The 20,184-nt window shown below is 43.6% G+C and overlaps 1 protein-coding gene across 7 annotated transcripts in view; it reads left to right on the top strand.

Annotated features, from left to right (window-relative positions):
- Spire1 (spire type actin nucleation factor 1) overlaps positions 1-20,184 on the top strand; it is a 140,555-nt gene that overhangs the window by 104,314 nt on the left and 16,057 nt on the right. For 5 of the 7 annotated variants that reach the window (XM_078030472.1, XM_078030468.1, XM_078030470.1 and 2 more), the window contains 4 exons: positions 1,164-1,250; positions 2,074-2,203; positions 9,076-9,117; positions 13,298-13,470. In XM_078030472.1, the coding sequence (XP_077886598.1) occupies positions 1,164-1,250; positions 2,074-2,203; positions 9,076-9,117; positions 13,298-13,470 (432 nt within the window). The remainder of the gene's footprint in view (positions 1-1,163; positions 1,251-2,073; positions 2,204-9,075; positions 9,118-13,297; positions 13,471-20,184) is intronic. The other 2 variants (XM_078030469.1, XM_078030471.1) reach the window with 1 other exon arrangement.

Genomic DNA, 20,184 nt, shown 5'->3' with positions numbered 1-20,184 from the left:
GTAGCATTGTGAGTAATAGGAAGTTCTCATTGCTTCATACACTAAGGATTTTTTTTTTTTTTAAAGAGAGAGTGAGAGAGGAGAGAGAGAGAGAGAGAGAGAGAGAGAGAGAGAGAGAATGAATTTTTAATATTTTTATTTTTTAGTTCTCGGCGGACACAACACCTTGTTGGTATGTGGTGCTGAGGATCGAACCTGGGTCGCACGCATGCCAGTCGAGCGCGCTACCGATTGAACCATATCCCCAGCCCTCCTTTTTTTTAAATCTTATATAACACGAAACCCCTGTCATATCAGGTCCCGGGTTCTGCTTCCAAGTCGCAGCTCCTACCTTTAGTCCAAGCCCCAACCACCAGGCCACATGCTTGGCTGGGCTGGGCTGGTTATTGCTGCTGAGACTTGCTGTGGGGCCACCCAGCCTTGGTCAGGCCTGGGGAGGGCGCCTGGAGGAAGAAGCCACAGGCCTGGAGGTGCAGTTCAGTTTCTGTTTTGTTCAAACAAGACTGGGGAGCAAAGGTGGCCAAGTGGCCACAGCTGTGCCTTCTGGAGTGAGTGTCAGACTGAGTTCAGGTTCTTACTTTTGCGGCTTTCTGAGAATTTTTCATATTTCTTTAAAAAAAATAAGAATTAGAAAAAAAAAACTTCTTGCTGTAAAATGAGAAGATTTTAGAGTATTTAAGTGAGAGGCAACTGGGGCTGCAGTAACTCTTCTGCCTTCTGGTCTTGGGAACATGGGCAGCATCTCTTCCACTACTAGAGTTTCATTTACAGAATATGATGTGTGTCACCTGTTCTTCCTGCTACCTTGGTTTTTCCAAGGGTGAGAATATGAGGTGAAGTCTTTTTATATTATAAAAGGCTTTATAATCACAGTGTTTATTCCGTTCACATGCATGATTTGAGAAACTTGGTTGGAAGGCTGTGTCTCAAATATCTCAAAATGGTGGGACTAATGGGAACTGTGGGTGTTTTCTCAGTTCCACAGTTACTTTTGCTGAGAATCACAGACTTTTTCCTCCTTTTTATTGATTTGACATGTGTCCTTGGGGGAGCCAGAACTGCACTTCACCAATTTTGCATCGTCATTTGGGGAACACTTCTACCTAGAAGTTCACCATGGTACATCCTGAGGTCAGCTGGGTCTTTACCTTTTGTCTCCTTAGGTGAATGGCGACATTCCTCCTCGGTTAAAGAAGAGCGCTCATGAGATCATCCTGGACTTCATCAGGTCAAGACCTCCTTTAAACCCCGTATGTAACTTGACATTCCCCTCGCTGCCAGAGCTACTCTCTGCCAGGGCTCCTCCTTAGAAGGCAGCTTTCCCTAGTGGTTGGTGTATCTGAGCTTTCCTTTTAAGAACAATGAAACCCAAGTGTCATAGAAAAATACTAAACTCATTCAATATGAGGCTATCAGGGTGTTTTTACTCAAAACACCCAACTCTGGTGCAAGACCTGGCTGGACAGCTGCTCGGTTGAGGCCTGGTGGTTTATAGGAAGGAGGCCTCCCGGACCCTGTTGCTGTACCTATCCCTTCTACCACCTAGCACAGCGGCCTTCTTATCTCCTCTGTTAACCAGGTTCCTTCTGGTGACCACAGAGTCAGAATACTCATCAGGAAGAGCCTGGGGTGAGGTGAAATTAACAGGCACACTAGCTCTGCAGCCCACTAGGCACGCATCTCCGAGCCATTAATTGGCCTCTCTGAGCCTTAATTTCCACAGAGTAAAGAAAATAATAATAGTCTAAAAAGGTTGTGGTGGGTCAGTCAGGGTCGTCAGCTGGGGAAGCAGTGAGGGCAATGATCAGGCGCAGCTGACTCCTGCCCTGTAAGCATCCAGAGCTATGGGTGTGACTTGAACAGCACAGATGCTTCAGGGGAACGGAGCAGAGCATTCATGACCAGAGCACGGTGGAACCCTGTGCTCTTCCTGTTGCTTGAGGAATCATGATGTTTAATGACTTGTACTGGTTATCAAGCAGCAGTCCAGTCCATGAAATATAAATCACGATATTGGAAAGACTGTTGAAGCACGAACACCCAGATCTCTAGCCATTATACTCTTTTTTCAAGGCTTCAGCCAGAAAACTGAAACCAACCCCACCACGGCCTCGGAGCCTGCATGAAAGAATATTAGAAGAAATTAAAGCAGAAAGAAAGCTGCGGCCTGTGTCCCCAGAGGAGATTAGACGGAGCCGATTGGGTGAGTCCATTACCTCTCGCACTCTCAGTTTGTGGTCACCTCTGGGAAAGACATGTCTGTGTGGCTGATCCCTGAGCAGAGCTGATCCCTGCAGTTGCTCTCCGTCACCTCCCTCCCCCTCTCCACATCTGTCACTCACGCACACTGACACTCAGAGTCTGTGCTGGAAGATTTTCCCTTCTGGCCCAGTGGAGGGGACTCTACCAGGACCCACGCTGAGGCTTCCGGAGAGGCTCTTTACCTCGCTGAGTACACGTCCTTCATTAGCAGAGAGGGAATAAAGATCCTGCCCACTACGTTGTGGCTTTTGTGTAAGAAATGGGAGTGTGGTAAAAACATTTCATAAATAGCAACATTTTTGCAAAGATTGGGTGTTGTGTTTTGGGAATGTAAATAGTAGATACAGGATCTTACTTCGTATTTCTGTCATTCTAATTATGGGTGTTATGTGTGAGAGCACCCATTATCACTAGGTAGCACTTATTCCCAAACTTCTTTTATGGTTATTATTTTTTAAATATTTATTTTTAGTTATAGGTGAACATAGTATCTTTATTTTTATGTCGTGCTGAGGATGGAACCCAGTGTCCCACGTATGGTCGGCGAGCACTCTACCTCTGAGCCACAAACCCAGCCCCAGTTATTATTTTTAATAATAAATATTTTAATGTGTATTTCACATATTGACTTTGATTTATTGCAAGACCATATTTTTAGATGTTTTTGTTTATGTAGCTCTTCTCTGATTTGTAAAATTAAAGGTGCCCAAAGAATTCAGAGAAGCATCTTTAGGAAAACAGGTTTTAGTGGTGTCTGAACAGGGAGCAGCCAATCCCAGGAAGACACACTCTTCTGATTCTGTCCCCCATCTCTCTTTCTGCCTCTTCACACTCCTCATGGTCCTCGTTTCCACCCTGGACTCTTCTCTCTGGGCAACCATACCTTCCCTCAGGGTGTGTTTCTGGCTATCTTCCAGCTCCCGATCTACAGCACAAATCTCTCAAGTTCAGGGCCAGGCACCCAGCTCTTGGCTAGATAGGGCCTCTTCATATCCCACAAGCAAACAGACCACGGTGTCCACGAGTGGCCTCTGCCCACTAGCCCTCTCACCCTGTTTCCCCAGGCAGGGGCCTCAGCGTTGACTCTGGCTCCTGCCTGCTGTCCAGGCCCCGTTGAGTCTGCTCCCATTGGCAGCCCAGCAGCCACTGTCTAACCAGGTGCCTCCTCCCCAACCTGGTGTGTCCTCTGACTGTGCTCCCCGCTTCCACTCTGGAACCCCTCACTCAGGCCACACCAGTGTTCCCTATTTGGCCCTCACCCTCCTTTAGTGTGACAGGGCCCATAGCTCTTGTTTGTTGTGTTCCTAGTATGGGACTGGGCTGTAAAATAGTTAATGTGCCTTCTGGTTACAAAGCTAGAGTGAGCAAGGTTCTATCAGCTTATCCCTCATGAGATATTTTTGTTGTTATTTGGGGTTTTTAGTTTAGTTTTTGAGAGAGGGTCTCACTAAGTTGCCCAGAGTGGCCTCGACCTTGTAGTCCTCCTGCCTTAGCCTCCTGAGTAGCTGGGATTACAGACGTGTACCACCATGCCCAGCTCCCTCCCTGGGTTTATGGCAGCACGCTTTGTCTCTTGAACATTTAAGCTGAGTATACTGGTGCACACCTGGAGATCCCCTGTCTGGGATGCTGAGAAGGGGTATCTCGGAGTACAGGATCAGTCTGGGTGGCACAGGGAGACCCTGCTTCAAAAAAAAAAAAAAGGAAAGGAAAAATATTTAAAGCATGCTAAATGACAATTCCATATAAGCATTTATATGAGCCACAACATAGATCAGGGAACCAAGGGTTTTTTTCCCTTGGAGGAAAGTCTGTGGATCCCCTGAAATATAAAAAAATGTCTGGGCTGGGTTTGTAGCTCAGTAGCAGAGCACTTGCTCAGTAGGTATGAGGCCCTGGGTTCCATCCCTAGTACCACTAAAATAACAAACAAAACGAAAAACAAGGCATATTTCACAAGGGCCTTCAGGATATCATGCTGAGTGAAATAAGAAAAACAAATATTGCATGGATTTACTAATAGTAGGACTCTAAACCACTCAAATTCATAGAATCAGAAAAACATAGTGTTGGTTGCCAGGGGCTGGCTTATCGATCAAACAAGATGAGTAAGCTCCAAAGATCTGCTGTACAAAATTGTATCTGTATTCAGTAATAACGTATTGCACACTTCAACATTTGTTAAAATGGGGCTGGGGTGTAGCTCAGTGGTAGGACACTTACCTTGCACTGCCGAAAAGAGAGAAAGAAAATAGATTAAGGTAGATTTCATTTTAAAGCGCTCTTACCACAATTTTAGAAAATTAAGCTTTTCTATTGCATTAGGAATAAAATGTTAACTATTTAAAAAGGAAAGGAGTCTGCTGTGATCCTTGGGTGCAGTGGAGCGGGTCCCCTGCTGGTCTTAGACCCCTGTCTTGGCCCTGGAGAAGCCGTCCTGATGGGCTCTGCTGGGGCTCACTCAGCCCTCCTGCAGTTGCAACCTCATGGTCTCTTCTGAAAGTGTGCAGTAAGCAGGGCTGTGCCTTGCCATCTCTGGTCTCCTGTCACTCCCACAGTGATCGATAGTGGAGGCTCAGAGAACTTGAAATGAGGAGTTGATGTCCAGTGTCAGTGCAGACTCTGAGCTGGTGTCTGCCCAGCCTCCCCTCCGGGCTCTGCTGGCACTGGAAGCCTTTTAGTGTGATGCAGTCCCATGTGTTCGTTTTTCTTGTGTTGCCTGTGATTTTAGTGTCATATCCCTGAAATCGGTGCCCAGACCACTGTCGTAAAGGTTTTCCGCTGCTTTTTAATGAGAGTTTGGTACTTCAAGGTCTTTCACTTTGAATTGATTCTTGTGTATGGTGTAAGACCAGAGTGCAGCTTTGTTCTTGTGAATGTGGATATTCAGTTTTCCTGACACCGCTTGTACCTACCTTCTCTACCGTGGGTTCTGGTAATGCTGTCACACATTAGTTGACCCCATCTAAGCAGGTTTGTCCCATCCTGGGTCTGGCTGTCTGCCTGTACTTCAATACCCTGTGTTTTGATTGCTGTAACTTCGTAACATCATATTTGAACCTCTGCAAGAGTAATGCCTTCAGCTTGGCTCTTCTGTCTCAGGATTGATTGGCTATTCATCTTCGGTTTTCTGTATGAATTTTGGAACTGATCTTTTCTATTTTTATATAAACTACCACTAAAATTTTCATGGGGATTGTGTTGAATCTGTATTTAGCTTTGGGTACTACAGATATTTTAGCAATATTAATTCTTGTGGTCTGAACACAGAGGTGTCTTTGCATTCGTTTGTATCTTGTGGTTTCTAGAATACAAGTATTCCTAGATGTTTTATTCTTCTTGGTGATAAATGAGATTATTCTCCTAATTTCCTTTCCAGATAGTTTGCTGTTATGTATTGAAATGCCACAGGTTTTTGTAGTTGATTTTGTGTCTTGCAACTTTACTAAATTTATTAGTTCTGACAATTTCTGTGGCATTGTTAGGGTTTTCTGTATATAAGATCTTGTTGTCTACAGAGACAGTTTACCTCTTCCTTTCCAATCTAGGTGCCTTTTAATTCTGGTCCCCATTTATTGCCTGGCTGTTTTCCTTAGGTCCACCAGTGCTATGGTCATTCTAGCCTGGTTCCTGATATTGGAGAGAAAGTGTTCAGTTTTTCAGGCTGAGTGTTACCTGGGGGCTTTTCACATGTGGGCTTATTATGCTGATTAACTTCCCTCTGTTCCCACTTCCTTGGGAGTCTGTATCATGGAAGGTGTGGAGTTTTACCAAACTCTACTAGGTCACATTAGCTGGGTGTGACCCATTCTCACAGGGTGAGCTGTCCTCCTGCCCCAGAGTCACAGCCCACTTGGCCCAGGTGTAGTCCTTTCAGTGTGCTGCTAGAGTTGATTCACTGCCGTTTTGTTAAGGATTTTTCGTCTGTGTTAATCCGAGATATTAGCCTGTAGTTTTCCATTTTCATTTGATCTTTAATTTTTTTCCTTCCCTCCTCGGAGTTTTGGAAGACTGAGAAAGACTGGCATTCCTTCTTGCAGTGCTTGGCAGAGGGAACAGGTGACGCCCCTGGTCCTGGACGCTTCTTTGTGGGGAGTGAACTGATTACTGCAGGCTCTTCTCAGTATATGTTCTTCAACTTCTTTAAAAAATTAGATTCGGGTGCTGCCTAACCAGGGCAGAGACCCTACTTTAGAATACGTAAATAACAGTTTTTTGTTGAGTGTATCTTATTTAGCCTTGACAGTTGGGTCACAACCTCCAAATTTGGTGATTCTGTGAGAATTCTAGAATTCCAAGTGATCTTAATTGAAAAGTAAGGGATTTGAGTTCATTTTTTACACAGATCTACATAGATTTTTTAACAATAAAATTGGGCTTTGGAGAGTTTGGATAAGGTTGGCAGACTTAACCTAAGAAAAGTTCCCCTAAATACTTGTATGACATTTTTTTTTCTCCATTTATTTGCTAGTATAAACCCAGTGCAGAAATGGAGAAAATGTCTAAATGTTTGAAGAAGGAAATGTCACCCATAATTTCATCAGCCAGCTGCATCTACTATGAATCTAAAAAGTGAGGTCAGAAAACCAAATTCCATGTCTGTACAGTATCCCATCTCTCCATTTAACACTGTGTCACAAACATCTTGCCATTAATTATGACACAGAACTGAATTTATAAAGCTGTGACCTTCCAGCATGTGGCTAAATGGCACTTTGGCACCTGCCCCTTCTTGTTTTCTCTGACCATGTTAATTGCCACAATCCTCAGTTACTGTCCGTCCTCCTGAGCTAGAGAGCTTGGAGAGACAGAACCTCTTCCCTGAGAAGTGACTGCATTGCTTTCTTAAGTCTTCAGCCACAGGTATGGTCACATACCAGAGAAGAGCAGAAAAATGTTAGAGAAGATTAAGGATATATAATATTTTACCTTGAGAATACGTAGTATTTTATTTGCTAATAATTAGGAAAATCTACAGTAGATGGTATTTGAGTTTAGAAATGCATAGTTTTTGAAGAGTGAGTGGAAGATTATTCTCATCAACACAAAATCCCTAATCACTTTCCTATGCTTAGGAGGAAAGGAGGCTGAGGCAAGAGGATTGCAAGTTGGAGGCCATCCTGGGCAATTTGGTGAGACTCTGTCTCAAAATTTAAAGAAATTTTTTAAAAGACTGGGGGTATGGCTTAGTGGTAGAGCATCCTGGTTCAGTCCCCAGTACTGGAAGGAAAAATGTTATATCCTAACTTTTACGTTAGGATGGAAGTCCTTAAAATATTACTTTCTGATCATCAAACAGTAAGAATGTTAAGTAAAATAGCTGCCTCATTTGCCCCACCTCAGATGCAGATCCCTTAGATGAAATACAGCTTTTAAAAACATCTACCTGTGGAGATGTGTGCTGGACATAAGTCAGTGCTTTTCCTTCACATCTATTTTTTTGAAGGATGCTATATTCAGCTTTTGGGTTGTAGATGTGAATTATTCCCTGAAATCACCTACTAACAAAAATGCTGAAGAGTGCAGTCTGTTCAGTTGGGGTACAGAGCCCAGAGGCTGCCTTCCTGGAGGACACTGCTTGGTGTGCCTGTGCGTCAGCCTTGCCCTCCTGCAGTGGATCCTCCCGCAGCAGCACCTCAGACCACCAGAGGTCATGCCAGGAAGGCAGCGTTGTTCCTAGATGACAAGTTGCCTGAGACAGGGCTGTGATGAGGGCTTTGTGGAATGGGGGAAGCCAAAAAGAAATAGTGAACGCCTCAGATCATCCTGGCTAGCTGGTGTGAAGAGATGTAGAAGAATGGAAGAAAGAATGTGAACTGACACCAGAGACTCCACTCTGCCTCCAGGGTTCTGGGGAGCCTTGCAGGTCCTGGTAGCTGAGTGTTTGCCTGGGGAGAGCAGACCGCACCTCCTGAGGGAGGGAGGAAGACCACTTGGGTGTCTGAAATGCTGTGCATCCCTGCACAGTTTCTGAACAGGGACAGGAGAACAGACCAGGGCACGGAAGAGGTGTTCTCCTGGGCAAGGTACCATCAAGGTACTGGTCAGGGTTTGGGACTGCAATGAAAGTTGGTAGCTCTGTCATAGTACCAAATTCATCAGATCTCTTTCACAGCCTCCTCTGCCTGCTTGGGTAAGGTATAATATACATACCCTAAAATTTACCCACTTAAAGTACATATTTTGGCGGTTTCATGATATGTAATAAATTTTAGAAACAGATTATTTCAACAAGACGGAAATAATGATCTTAAGAAATGGTAATCATTGTTTTTTTGGTTTTTTTACTGTGTGCCAAGCACCCTTTTTGGAAGTCATTTATATATGAAGACACAGTATATAACACGTTGTGATGCTGCTGGTTCCTGAGACTGTTAAACTGAAATGTTTCACCTTTATTGAGAAAACCAAATTTTCATCCTGACTTACATTATTGAAATTTTCACCCTGACTTACATTACTACATTTGTGTGCTAAAATTCTAAACATTGTATACATTCCCTAAAATCCTGTTTTAAAACTTGCCCGTTTTTCCTTTGGGTCTATTTTATATTTAAGTGAAAGATCCTTCTGTGGCTTTCTATTCTGCAATTCTTCATCTTCATTTTCCCTTCTGTTGTCCCTGCATGTCAAGTCTCAGTGACCCAGTGGAGGCTCAGGTTCCTGCATGGTGCTGCCACCTTCAGGCCTGCTCTCTAGCAGCCTGGGGGCTTAGGTGTGCCGGCAAGCTCCGCCCTTTCTTTCTTTCTTTCTTTCCTGTATACTCCTAACAGCTGAACTGTTTTCTTTTATTGTTTGTTTTCTTTTTTCCAGCAATGCGGCCACTTAGCATGTCTCACAGTTTTGACTTGTCAGGTAAAAACAACAAACATTTCACACCTGACGTGGGTTTGTGTGGTTTCTGTGAAACACGTTGCATTCATCTGCTTGTTCAAACATGTCAAAAAAGAAAATTGAAAGGCTTTCTTGTAATCTGTGGTCAGTAAGACATTCTGCCTTTTGAAAACAGCATTGAAATAATCAAAACTGCACCACATCCACACTCTTGGTCAGTTACGCAGGAGCCATGATGCCAGGCTTAGGGTCCGGAACTCAGCCACCACCCACATGGGGCTGTCACGGCTTCTGGCCTTGGCCTTGAGAGAAAGACTTTTAAGAAAACCAAATTTCAGTGCATCCTATTCTCTGGGGCATCAGTTTTTAGTAGCTGAACTCCCAACAGTCAGCTGCTTGAGATGCCTGCAGAGTCTTAGTTGGTGGGCAGGAGCTGAGTAGATGTAGCCCAGGTGGGAATGACAGCTCAAGAGTGAAGAAAACCAGTGCAGGTTGTGGCTCAGGGAAGAGCACACATGAGCAAACTTCCAAAGCCAGCTGATTCCAATGAAATATTTTACAGTTTAAAGTTTTTAATTTTAGAAGCCACTGTTTAAAACATAAAACATGAGGTGTTACAATGTTTTCTTCCAGAATTTCCTTTTAAATACTATAGAATGCTCCTTAAGTCACAAAGAAGTAGTGGCATACCTTATATATAGTACATATGTAAAGAGCCAGAGAGTTCTAACTTCATTTTCTATATTGAATACTTACTGTCTTTTAACTATGAAACTAACTTCCAACTGCTTTTAAGTTTTCTGTTTATTTTTGTAGATCTATGGCATGAATAAAATTTTACAATCTTTTTGACTGACCACTGAAGAGCTTTTTCTATTTTCTTTTATCCATTTGACAATTTTATCAACCATTTGCAGAGTAACCCCGTAAAAACAAATATAGTCTAGAAAAGGAAATCAGGAAGGTTTTAGAACGTATGTGTGACTGCTGCTCTCCGGAAGTTGGCCAAGTGTACCACAAGGCTCTTTTCCTGACCTCTGCCTGAGGTCTCTGAGGCTGAGTGGCAGGGAATGAGGCGGTGGGCAGTGGGTTGATGGACACAGGCTTGGGCTCCCACACGAGGGTTTGTTCACAGGCCCACGGGGTTCTGTGTTGGGAAGAAAGTTCTTGTTACTTACACCCTCCAGCAGAGAGTTTTGCCTTCACTTGTCATTTGCTGTGATTTATTTTGTGCCTTAATGTACTCTGTGATTTCCAACTGCTTCATTCTTTTTTGTGCTTTTATGTTTTTCATTGTTGCATTTTGACTATTAATCAAAATGTCCCAGATTGTAAACAGGAAAGGTTCGTCCATTTCTAATTCTATTAAGGATAGGAGTGTATTTCCTGAGTTGAAGAATGCACAGACTAAGGAGTAAACATTTGAAGCTTGTAGTCTAGATGATAACTTTTGAATCTAAGTGTAGAATAAGACAGTACATCCTGCTGCTTAAGAACATCGTAGAGAGGTCATTTCTCAGTGAAATTCCTAACAGTCCACTCAGCATCAATCAAGGTGAGTATTTTTCCTATGTATATATTAAATATAGAACCTGTATTCTAGTCACATTTCCTCAAACAGAATAAGGCAGCACAAAGTTATTATATAAAATATTGAATATTATAAGTATACATTTTAGATTCTGCGCCTAATATAGGTGTTTCTAAAACTGTCTAAATATTTCACATCTTTAATATAACACCATTTTTCCCCTCAAGATATGCTGTCTTACATAGAAGAAATAAAAAGTTTAATCCAAATACCAACAGGTGTTGATTCCAGGAGTTTCAATCAGTGAGCTAAAGAGACAGCTGTCGTAGAACAGTGTTCAGATGGTTAGGAAGCTGCTAGGCAGTTCTCAACATCCCTGTATTGAAATGAGCTCAGGGCAGCCACTGTCCCTGAACTCCACATAGTGCCTCCAGTACTGTTTAAGATTTTTAAGCGACCCTAAATGACTCTCTTCATTGTCCTAAGCAATGATATCCATAAAATCCTGGATCTGATTAGTGGTTATATTTTTTACAAAGTTTTCATAAATATGTACCACTGAGCTGCTCATGCCCCTAAGCGCTACCCGTGGTGGGGGTGCAGCAAGGTGGGAAGTGTGGCCATCCTGCACTGGGAGGCTGGCCATGTTCCCAGGCCTCCTCCTCCTCTTTGCCACCCATGGAGCAGAGGGAGCCTCTGTGGGAATGTGAGAACTCAGACAGGCGAGAGCTTTCTTGCCTGTCTCGCCTGTCTGAGCTTTAGGAGTGCTTTCTCCTAAACAATGCGAGCAGTCTTTGGAAATGTATATAGTTAGAATTCTATAGAGTTAGTATTCTGTAGAATAAAACTTTGTTTAAATTTCTCACTTTTTTTCTTGAATAGAAATTAATCATTTAGCCCAGTCATTTCCTCTTTTGCTTTCTGGAAAACTTTTAAAATACTTAAGATACTTCTCCCTACATCTCTTACAAAAGAATTATTTAATGATTTTATCCTTTATATTTTATATAAACCCTTGTCGCCCATTCTATTTTTTCTCTTTCAATACCCACCCCCCACACACACACACCATCAATTATGTATTTGTTCTAACCATTTAATCCCCAGGAAGGCAATAATAAAATAAGTGTGTGTATTGTTAGGTATTAAAAACCTGACTGATGCTCTGCCTTCTCTGTTCCTTCTTCCCTCCTCCCTCCTGTTTTCTGCCCTTTCCTCTTCCTTTCATCCTTTTTTTTTTAGCAAATAAATGTTTATTTTCTTCTTTTTTTAATCAAAATATTATTCAGTATTAATACCAAAATACAGAATTTGGGAAATTATTTAACAGATTTTAATTTGAACATCTCAAACTATCAGTTATAGAATCAGTCTAAGAAGAGACCTTCTGAATTTTTAATTTCTAATGAGTTTTTTTTTAATTTTACCCTTTCATCCTTTTTTCTAGCTTGTTCAAACCTTTCTTCATGTTCAGAAGTGCATGTTCTCTGACATCCTGTCTCCAAAAATAAGCAGAGATTATAAACGTTGCATAAGCTGTGTGTCATTTGCAGTAAGCACAGTGTGCAAGTCTCTTGTGTAGGCTCCTAGGCAGCGTCCCAGGAGTTGCACAGTGGAGCACTCTTGCCTACTGACTGTTTCCTGGAACTTGACCTCTTACACTCCAGATGTACAAGTGTCATTTGTTGAGGAAAAACCTACTGCTGCTGCTCCTCACTTTCACGTACCCTTGTTTCGAGTAAGCTATTAAATTCAGTCCACACTTAAGTTTTTACTTGAAATGGTGAGGAAAACTAATTCCACTTGCAGGGGAGGATTCCAGGAGAGCGCCCCAGAGCAGGGGCTTGGCATGGGGTTCGGGTGCCAGTCTGGGCCTGCCTTCACTTGCTCACGGATGCTGGCGCTGGTGTTGCCCACCTTGCCTACAGGGTGTCCTTGAGTGGTGTCAGCCTTGCGCCCTCTCAGCATCTGTCCCTGTCCTTGTGTTACAGAGGGGGAAGCAGCTTGGGCAGGAGGCTCCTGTAGAGAGCTGCCTCCTCCTCCTTATTTGTCATGTTAACTTCACATCAAATTTGAGCCCTTAATAATTTAAATCTGATGTGTGAGAGGGAACATCTCCCAGATTCTTTGTTTGTTGGCATATTGATTTTTGGTATATGAATTACTGGTATATTGGGTTTTTGAAAAATGTTTTTATTTTATTTGTATGTGGTGCTGAGGCTCGAACCCAGTGCCTCACAGTGCTAGGCAAGCGCTCTACCTCTGAGCCACAACTCCAGCCCCTGGTGTCCAAGACACGTACAGAGCTTAGAACTGTGCCCGTAAGGCTCCATGTGCTATCCTTACGTCTGCCCACCTCTGCCTCCTCAGAGGTGGTAAAGGAAAGCCAGATTCTCAGAACCTCAGTTTCTTCATCTGAAAAATAAAAAGAAGTCAGAGTCTGTAGGATTTCTCCCAGATCTGAATTCTGAACTACAAATGTGAACATGTGAAGTTTCCTTTATCAAGTCTCAACAATTAAACCCTGAAAATAGTGGTTTGTGGGCAAAGGCGAGGCGCCTTTGTGCCAAGCCCGAGTGATCAGGAGGTGCTTATTGCTTGATGCCAGTTTTCAGCACCACCTACCTTGATGGTTTAAGCACAGCTGAGCTTCTCTCTTTCTTCCTCCAGATGTGACTACCCCAGAATCTCCAAAGAATGTTGGGGAGCCATCTATGCTGAATGGAAGCCTGACATCGCAGACAGAAATTGGGGGGACCCGTGCTGCCCAGCAAGCACCTGCACAGCGCAAGAAGCTCCTCAAGGCCCCCACGCTGGCCGAGCTGGACAGCTCTGACTCCGAGGTGAGGCCTATCTAGATCGCCGTGGCCTTCAGAGGTTGCTTCCTCTCCTCTCGAATTCCAGCCATCGAAGAGGATTCCAGTTGACCTGGGTAGCAGAGAGGGAGACAGCAGGTGCCTTAGTGTCATTTGAGTAGGCTGGTGCAGTGGTGCACCTCTAGAATAAATGCTGAAATTTGAATATTCTGCAGTCTTAAATTATACATAGGGCTAAAATTAGTCAGCAGTTTTCAAACTTATACCACCTTTCCCTTTGTTTGGGGAAGGGGAAAAATAAAGACCAGAAAAACCTTTCTGCATATTCTTCTCCCTCTAAAATACGAATGCCGGAATTGCGATTCTTTCTGTAATAGTAATGTCAGCAGACAAGACTCAAAAAGCAAGCTAGCAAGCACTCCTGAGAGTGGTCCTGCGTTTCCTTCGCTCTCCACCCTGGCCAGTGTCCTGTGCACCTTTGCCTGCTGCTGGGTCTTGCTGCCCGTTCTAAGACCAGCCGTGAGGTGAAGCTGGTTTCTGCTTTGCCTTCCCCTCATTTGCTTGCCAAACCCCTCCCTGCCCCTTATGTGTGTACGACTGCCCTCTTATTTCTCCCCAGTCGCTTGCACCAGCCTATATTTACACTTGTGTTTTCAGGCCTAGTGGCCACCACCATAGGATGGTGCAGGTCAGGGTCCTCTTGCAGAACATTCTGTTGGGTGGATCTGTCCACAGCTTCCAGGGCTGCCTTCCTTTGCCCCCTGGCCTGTGCCTGACTCTGCTTGACTCCTCCATCACCTCCTGCCCAGAACCATGCACCAGGCCGTGGTCCCAAACACTGGCAGCCTCTACAGCCTTTTTTATGGTCTCTTCTAGAAGATACTTTGTTAACACCTCAAGTCTCTCAGGCTGTTACCCAGCCCCCTGCCATCAGAACAGGAGGGCACTGCCAGGGGAAGTGTCGAAGCTACAGTCCTGTGGCCTCTGACCTTCATCACTAGCCACAGGGATCGTAATCTTAGTGGCCTGGAAGGCAGCATACTCTCCCTTCCTCTGCAGTTTAATATGATTGATGTTTCTAAGTGTAAGGAAGGACTACTCAAAGGGATCATATATGGCAATGCTTTATGTTACTTTTTTGAAAAGAATTTTAAAAGTTTAGAGTGTTCAAATTTTAACATTAAGAAAACAGATAAAGCCTTCATATTTAATCAAGTATATTTAAATCTGGGCTTTATAGTAATCAAAGTTTCAATAAAGTGTCTGTGGAGGAAACATACCTTTAATTGAATTAGATTAGTGTGCTTATCCTAACGGTGTCTTTCCGCATTAGCTAGCTTTAGGTGATCTGTTACGTGGTGGAAGCTGACTAGGCAGGTCATCTGTTGTAAAGCCAGATCATCAGCTGACATTCATTTGGATGGATCGTGCACTAGGAAATTCACACCAGCTTTCCTTCCAGTGTGGACTAGTGAAGGTTATTATCCACAGGGAACCTGCCGAGGCTCCCAGTTCTCAGGACCTGGAAGAGACCCTTCATCTTATTGACAGTGTACCCTGCACCCTCCACTGCATGAAGGGAGTAGATCCCTGTGCCCTCCAGCCAGTGAAGGGAGTTGATCCCCATAGCTATGCCTGGTGAGGGGAGTGGATCCCAGTGTCTTCCAGCTGGTGAGAGGAGTAGAATCAGGTATCCTCCACCTGGAATTAATCCCTGTATCCTCCATCTGATGAGTTCCATGAACTCATATGAGCATCCCAGTGCAACCCCACAAGTATGGAACTGCAGAAGACATTGAAGAATCCTGCCTTTTCTAACCTGTGGTTGGTATTCTCCTGCCCCTTTTGTTATTTCTGATACCAGGACATTCCTAAACCAAGATTGACCTCTGTTCATCTCGGCTCTCTAGTAAAAACGGCCACAAATATGAAGACGAGGCATGTCTCATGTCACATCACACTGCCTTCATCTGCATTCTCTAGTAATTTTTTTGTTATTGTTTTCTGCTTAACATATTCTTTATCTCTTCTGTTTGGCCTTTTCACCAACTTGTTTTTTCCATTTTTTCTGGTCAAATATTTTTGACTGCAATAAGTATTGGAGGTGGAGGCAGAAATACCATGGCCTTTGTCCTCTAGGTATTTGTCATTTAAATACCAAATGAAAATCTACAGCCAAGAATCCTTACAGCCTCTCTGAGCACAGTGTCTGAGGGCACTTTGGACTGTGTGACTAAATGCATGGGAGTCTGGTGGTCTCAGAGGGTGGAAGGCTGAAACAGCCTCAGGCAGGAGGTGGGACCTGGGTGTTAGACTTAGATGAACATGGCAGACAGGCAGGGGCCTTCCCTTCTGCTGTGCGATGACCAGAGCCTGGATGGGCCTAGCATACTTGTGCTGGCCTGTGCTCCAGGACAGGAGGCCATGGAGCCTCTGCTCCACCTCTGGCCTGTGGTGGCTCTGCTGACTTCCCTAGTGAACTCCTGGCCAAGTCGCACCAGGAGCAAAGGCTAGGTCAGGACTCAGAGCTGCAGAGGCTGAGTCAAGGGAAATCTCAGAGAAGGCTGATCTTGCTTTCTTGCGTCCCCCTCTTAATCACCTTCTTCCCCATTTTGCTCCTTCCCTCCTGGTTTAAGGAAAGGCTTCCAGACCTTTCTTTAAGCATCAGAACTTTTCCTTACCCCAGAGTTACAGAAAGCTGCTGTGTCTGTGACTAGAAATGGAGGTGGAGGCCAGAGTCTTTCCACCTTCACTGTCCATCTTCCTGGCCTCGATGAGGGCCTCGTAGGGCACCATGAAGTTCATCTTCCCTCCTAAGGGAAGTGTTTGTGCCAAAAGTGACCGTATGTGGCCAGCACTGCACTTCTGCCCCTACCTGTTTGCCACCCCATATCCTGCAGCCCTGGAAATGGCTGGAGGAGAAGCAGCAACACTGCAAACCAAGCACCTTGTCCTGAATATGAATGCCCTTCTCAGCTACCCCACAGAGAGCTTTTGTCCTGCCGTTTTAAGGCCACTAGGACACCTCCTGCGCAGGGAACTCTGATCATGGTTGTGTCTTTCTCTGGGAGACTTGACGTTCTTTTGAATGTCTAGGATGTCACCTAGAGAGGCAGTTTTCAGTTGATGACATCACCCACCAGCAGTTTCCTCATTGCTGATTGTGAGGCTAACTTATGTCTGTAGGATCACAAAGGACAGTTTACTGTTTAAGTAATTCTTATTTTGTTCTGAAGTTCCTTGTAATCAGTTACTATGTTATTATTGATTAAATGGTCTGGTGAACTAGAATATTAATTATTTGCACATCAATGATAACTTCACTGTTTTATGCAGAAAGAAAACTGTTCTCTTAATCACTTAAAGAACTGTGAGACACTGACTTGTCTTTTCGTTTTCTTAAAGTCCAAAGTTTGTGATTTAATCAAGGAAAATCAATTTTTTTTTTTCATTAAGTAAGAGATCCATTTGCAGTAGTGGCAAACCAATCTTTTTTCTCTTGTACTTACCCAGTAGCTTTATCTGTTCAAATTGCAATCACAGGAAGCATTAGCTCAAGTTGGGGTTGGTGCCTTCGGAGTTTCTAGCTGTCAGACATGGCCCACTGGTTCTGCCCCCTTGACACTGAACTTGGGAATTTGCACTGTTAGTGGACACCACTTGTCCATTGGTGGTGGCCAGAAGCTTCACACCTCTCTTAGGGCTTGGAAGTAGCTTGTCTAACCTGCCATTTTGCCAGAACTAGAGCTAACCCATGTCTTTGGCTTATCAAAATACCATGAGCATTTTACCATCTGATTAAATGTCCTTTTCAAACACAATGCTATTACGATGTCCAGTGGTATGCCATCATTAGCATTTGCCATGTCCCCCATTTTAGAACATTTAGATTAGCACTGATTTTCTGCTATTATAAGTAACAACATTATAGTGAACATTCTTATGTTACATTTTTATATTATTTCAGAATATTTCTAGAACTACATTTGGGAGATGAAAATATACACTTTAATAGCTTACATATTTTCAGTTTCCTTAAAGGAAATTATATCAACTTTTTTTTTGGTTTTAAAAGGTTGTGTTTCCTTTTTTAACCTTTCTTTATTGGTACATTATAATTATACATAAACTGGGAATCAAGCCGGACGTGGTGGCACATGCCTATTTATCCTAGCAGCTCAGAAGGCTGAGGCCGGAAGACAGCAAGTTCAAAGCCAGCCTTAGCAATTTAGTGAGGTGCTAAGTAACTCAGTGAGATCCTGTCTCTAAATAAAATACAAAAAAGGGCTGGGGATGTGGCTCAGTGTTTATGTGCCACTGAGTTCAATCCCTGGTACAAAAAAAAAGCGGGGGGGGGGGATCATTGTGGTATGTGTGTGCATGTACATAACATAGTTTAGTCAGTTTCGTTCCCTAGTACCTCCCCTTCCTTTCTAATAGCCACTATCTATTGTGCTAACTCTAAGCTAGATTTTAGATATCAATTAACTCATCTTCACAAAGACCTTATTAAGTAACTTAATCCTTATTTAAGAAATAAGGACTCAGGCATGGTGGCACTTGCCTGTAATCCCAGCGACCAGGAGGCTGAGGCAGGAGGATTGCTAGTTGAATATCACCCTACTCAACTTAATGAAACCCTGTGTTAAAATCAAAAAAATAAAAAGGACTGGGCATGTAGCCCAGTGGTAGAGCACCCCTGGATTCAATCCCTGATATTGCAAAAAAGAAAGGGATATATGTTTCCTTTTCAGATCATATAAATCTCTCACCTTTTACTTTTAAAAAACCAGAAACAGAGTGGTTGCCCAAGTTCAGGGATTTGAAACATAACTCCAAAGTCCATGTACCACATGAACTTGCTAGTGTTCCAACTAGCAGTGTGTGCGAAGGCCTGAATTTAAAACAAGTTTTTTTTTTAACTGGAAGGGGTCTAAGAAGTTTTGTCCAACATCGTTACTTTTCCATGAGAAAACAGCCTTTGATGAAGGTAGAGACCAGTCACAAAAGCCATGCACAATTTTAGTGAACTTCCGTTTAATTCCACCTCCCTGCCAGGCCTTGCATCAGTTCCTTGAAATGGAGCTGTGGGGTCTCTGGTTTAGCTCTGATAACTGCTGCTAACCTATGTTAACAACGCTCCTCAAAGGTTCGATTGTTGCTGTACCAGAATTGCAGTGAGAAAGCTAAGCAAAGATGCTCTGGGCCTTTTTCCAGGAAAAGGAAGATTTTCATTCCTACAACCGTGAGTTAGGGACCCACAGGCAGGATCAGTGCCACCCTAGGAGCAGAGCCATGCCGTAGGCTGTCTTACAGTGAAGTTCTGAACTAGAGAAGACCTGAGTGTCAGATGAGTCCCTGGGATCAGCAACTCAAGCTGACTGAAGAAAGCAGGCCAGGCAGAGGAGACTGGTGTTCTAGAGATGCCAGAGACCCATCAGAACAGGCAGAGACAGGCAGCAGGTTTGGCTACTCAACAGAAACAGACATGGGACAACCACAAGCAGGTGCACACACATGCCCACATGCACAGCTCCTGCTCCCAAAGTCTAGCCTGGGACCTTGGGCTTTGGTGGCCCCCTGAAGCAGTAGCTTATCCTGAAGAAGGTTAGTTGTCAAGCAGTCAGAAGTTTGAGTGCAGCTTCTTGTCATGGGCATATGGGGGAAGGGGAATAGAGGACCATCAGCAACTTCTGGGGAGCCATTTAAATTTAAAACAATCCTTTTTAAGGACTGGGATGTAGCTCAGTAGTATAGCACTTCCTAGCATACCCAAGGCCCTGTGTTCTATCCCTAGCATTGCAAGAGGTTAAGAATTCTAACATTTTAATTTATTATATGTCCATAATGAGGACATCAGATTCTATCACCAAACCTTGGTTATTTCCTTTTTGCAAAAACACTTAAAAATGAATACATTATGCATGCAGTTTTCTTGTGTTGCTCTTTAATTTTGAGCGAATGCATTTTAAATAGAGAATGCAGCTTCTGAGTAGCACAGATCCTGCTCTGAATGTGCTCCTTTCTCACTCTTATCTTCCTTGTGTCTACAAAAGTGAAAGAAAAGTATCAAGCATTATTAAGGAAAAAATCAGAATGTTACCTTTAAATTTACCTGAACTGAAATATTTATTCCCCTAGAACCATATCTGCACATTTTTAGTATTACTTTGAAAAGTAGAATTCAGGAAAGATGCTTACTTTGAGTTGACACTCTGACCTGCTAGGGGCAGTGAAGGGTATTCCTCCAGCCCCTCACTCCGGATGGTTAGGAAAGGGGTGGATCTTGCCCTGCCCTGCTGACTTCCTGGAGCAGAGCTGGCGCTCTAGGGTACCACGAAGGCTCCTGATTAACTTTATTTTGCTTCCTTAAAGTGCTTTCAAGACTATCAGATATTGAGTAGCTGTTTTAAAGATTGGGAGCAATGGTAGGGAAAGCTGGCTGTGAGGTTTTATAGGACTTCACCTAGAATTAGGTATGAAGGAAAGAAAAGGAGTCCCCCCACACACACACACACACACGTGGAAGTGCTGGGCAGAGTATTGGCCAAACTGTGTGGTTACATTGTGTGCATGTAACAACAGATCCCATCATTATGTACAACTATAATGCACCAATAAAAAGTGTGGAAAGAAAAAAGAAAAAGAACCCCCCTCCACAGAGACCCCTCCACAGCTCTTCTCCTTCAATACAGAACAGTGGAGGAGGGGCCAAGCCGAAGGGGGCCATTGCAGGCAGTG

Source organism: Ictidomys tridecemlineatus, chromosome 13, assembly GCF_052094955.1.
Source record: "Ictidomys tridecemlineatus isolate mIctTri1 chromosome 13, mIctTri1.hap1, whole genome shotgun sequence".
NCBI classification, from domain to species: Eukaryota; Metazoa; Chordata; class Mammalia; order Rodentia; family Sciuridae; genus Ictidomys; species Ictidomys tridecemlineatus.
This window is presented reverse-complemented; position numbering and strand designations above follow the sequence as displayed.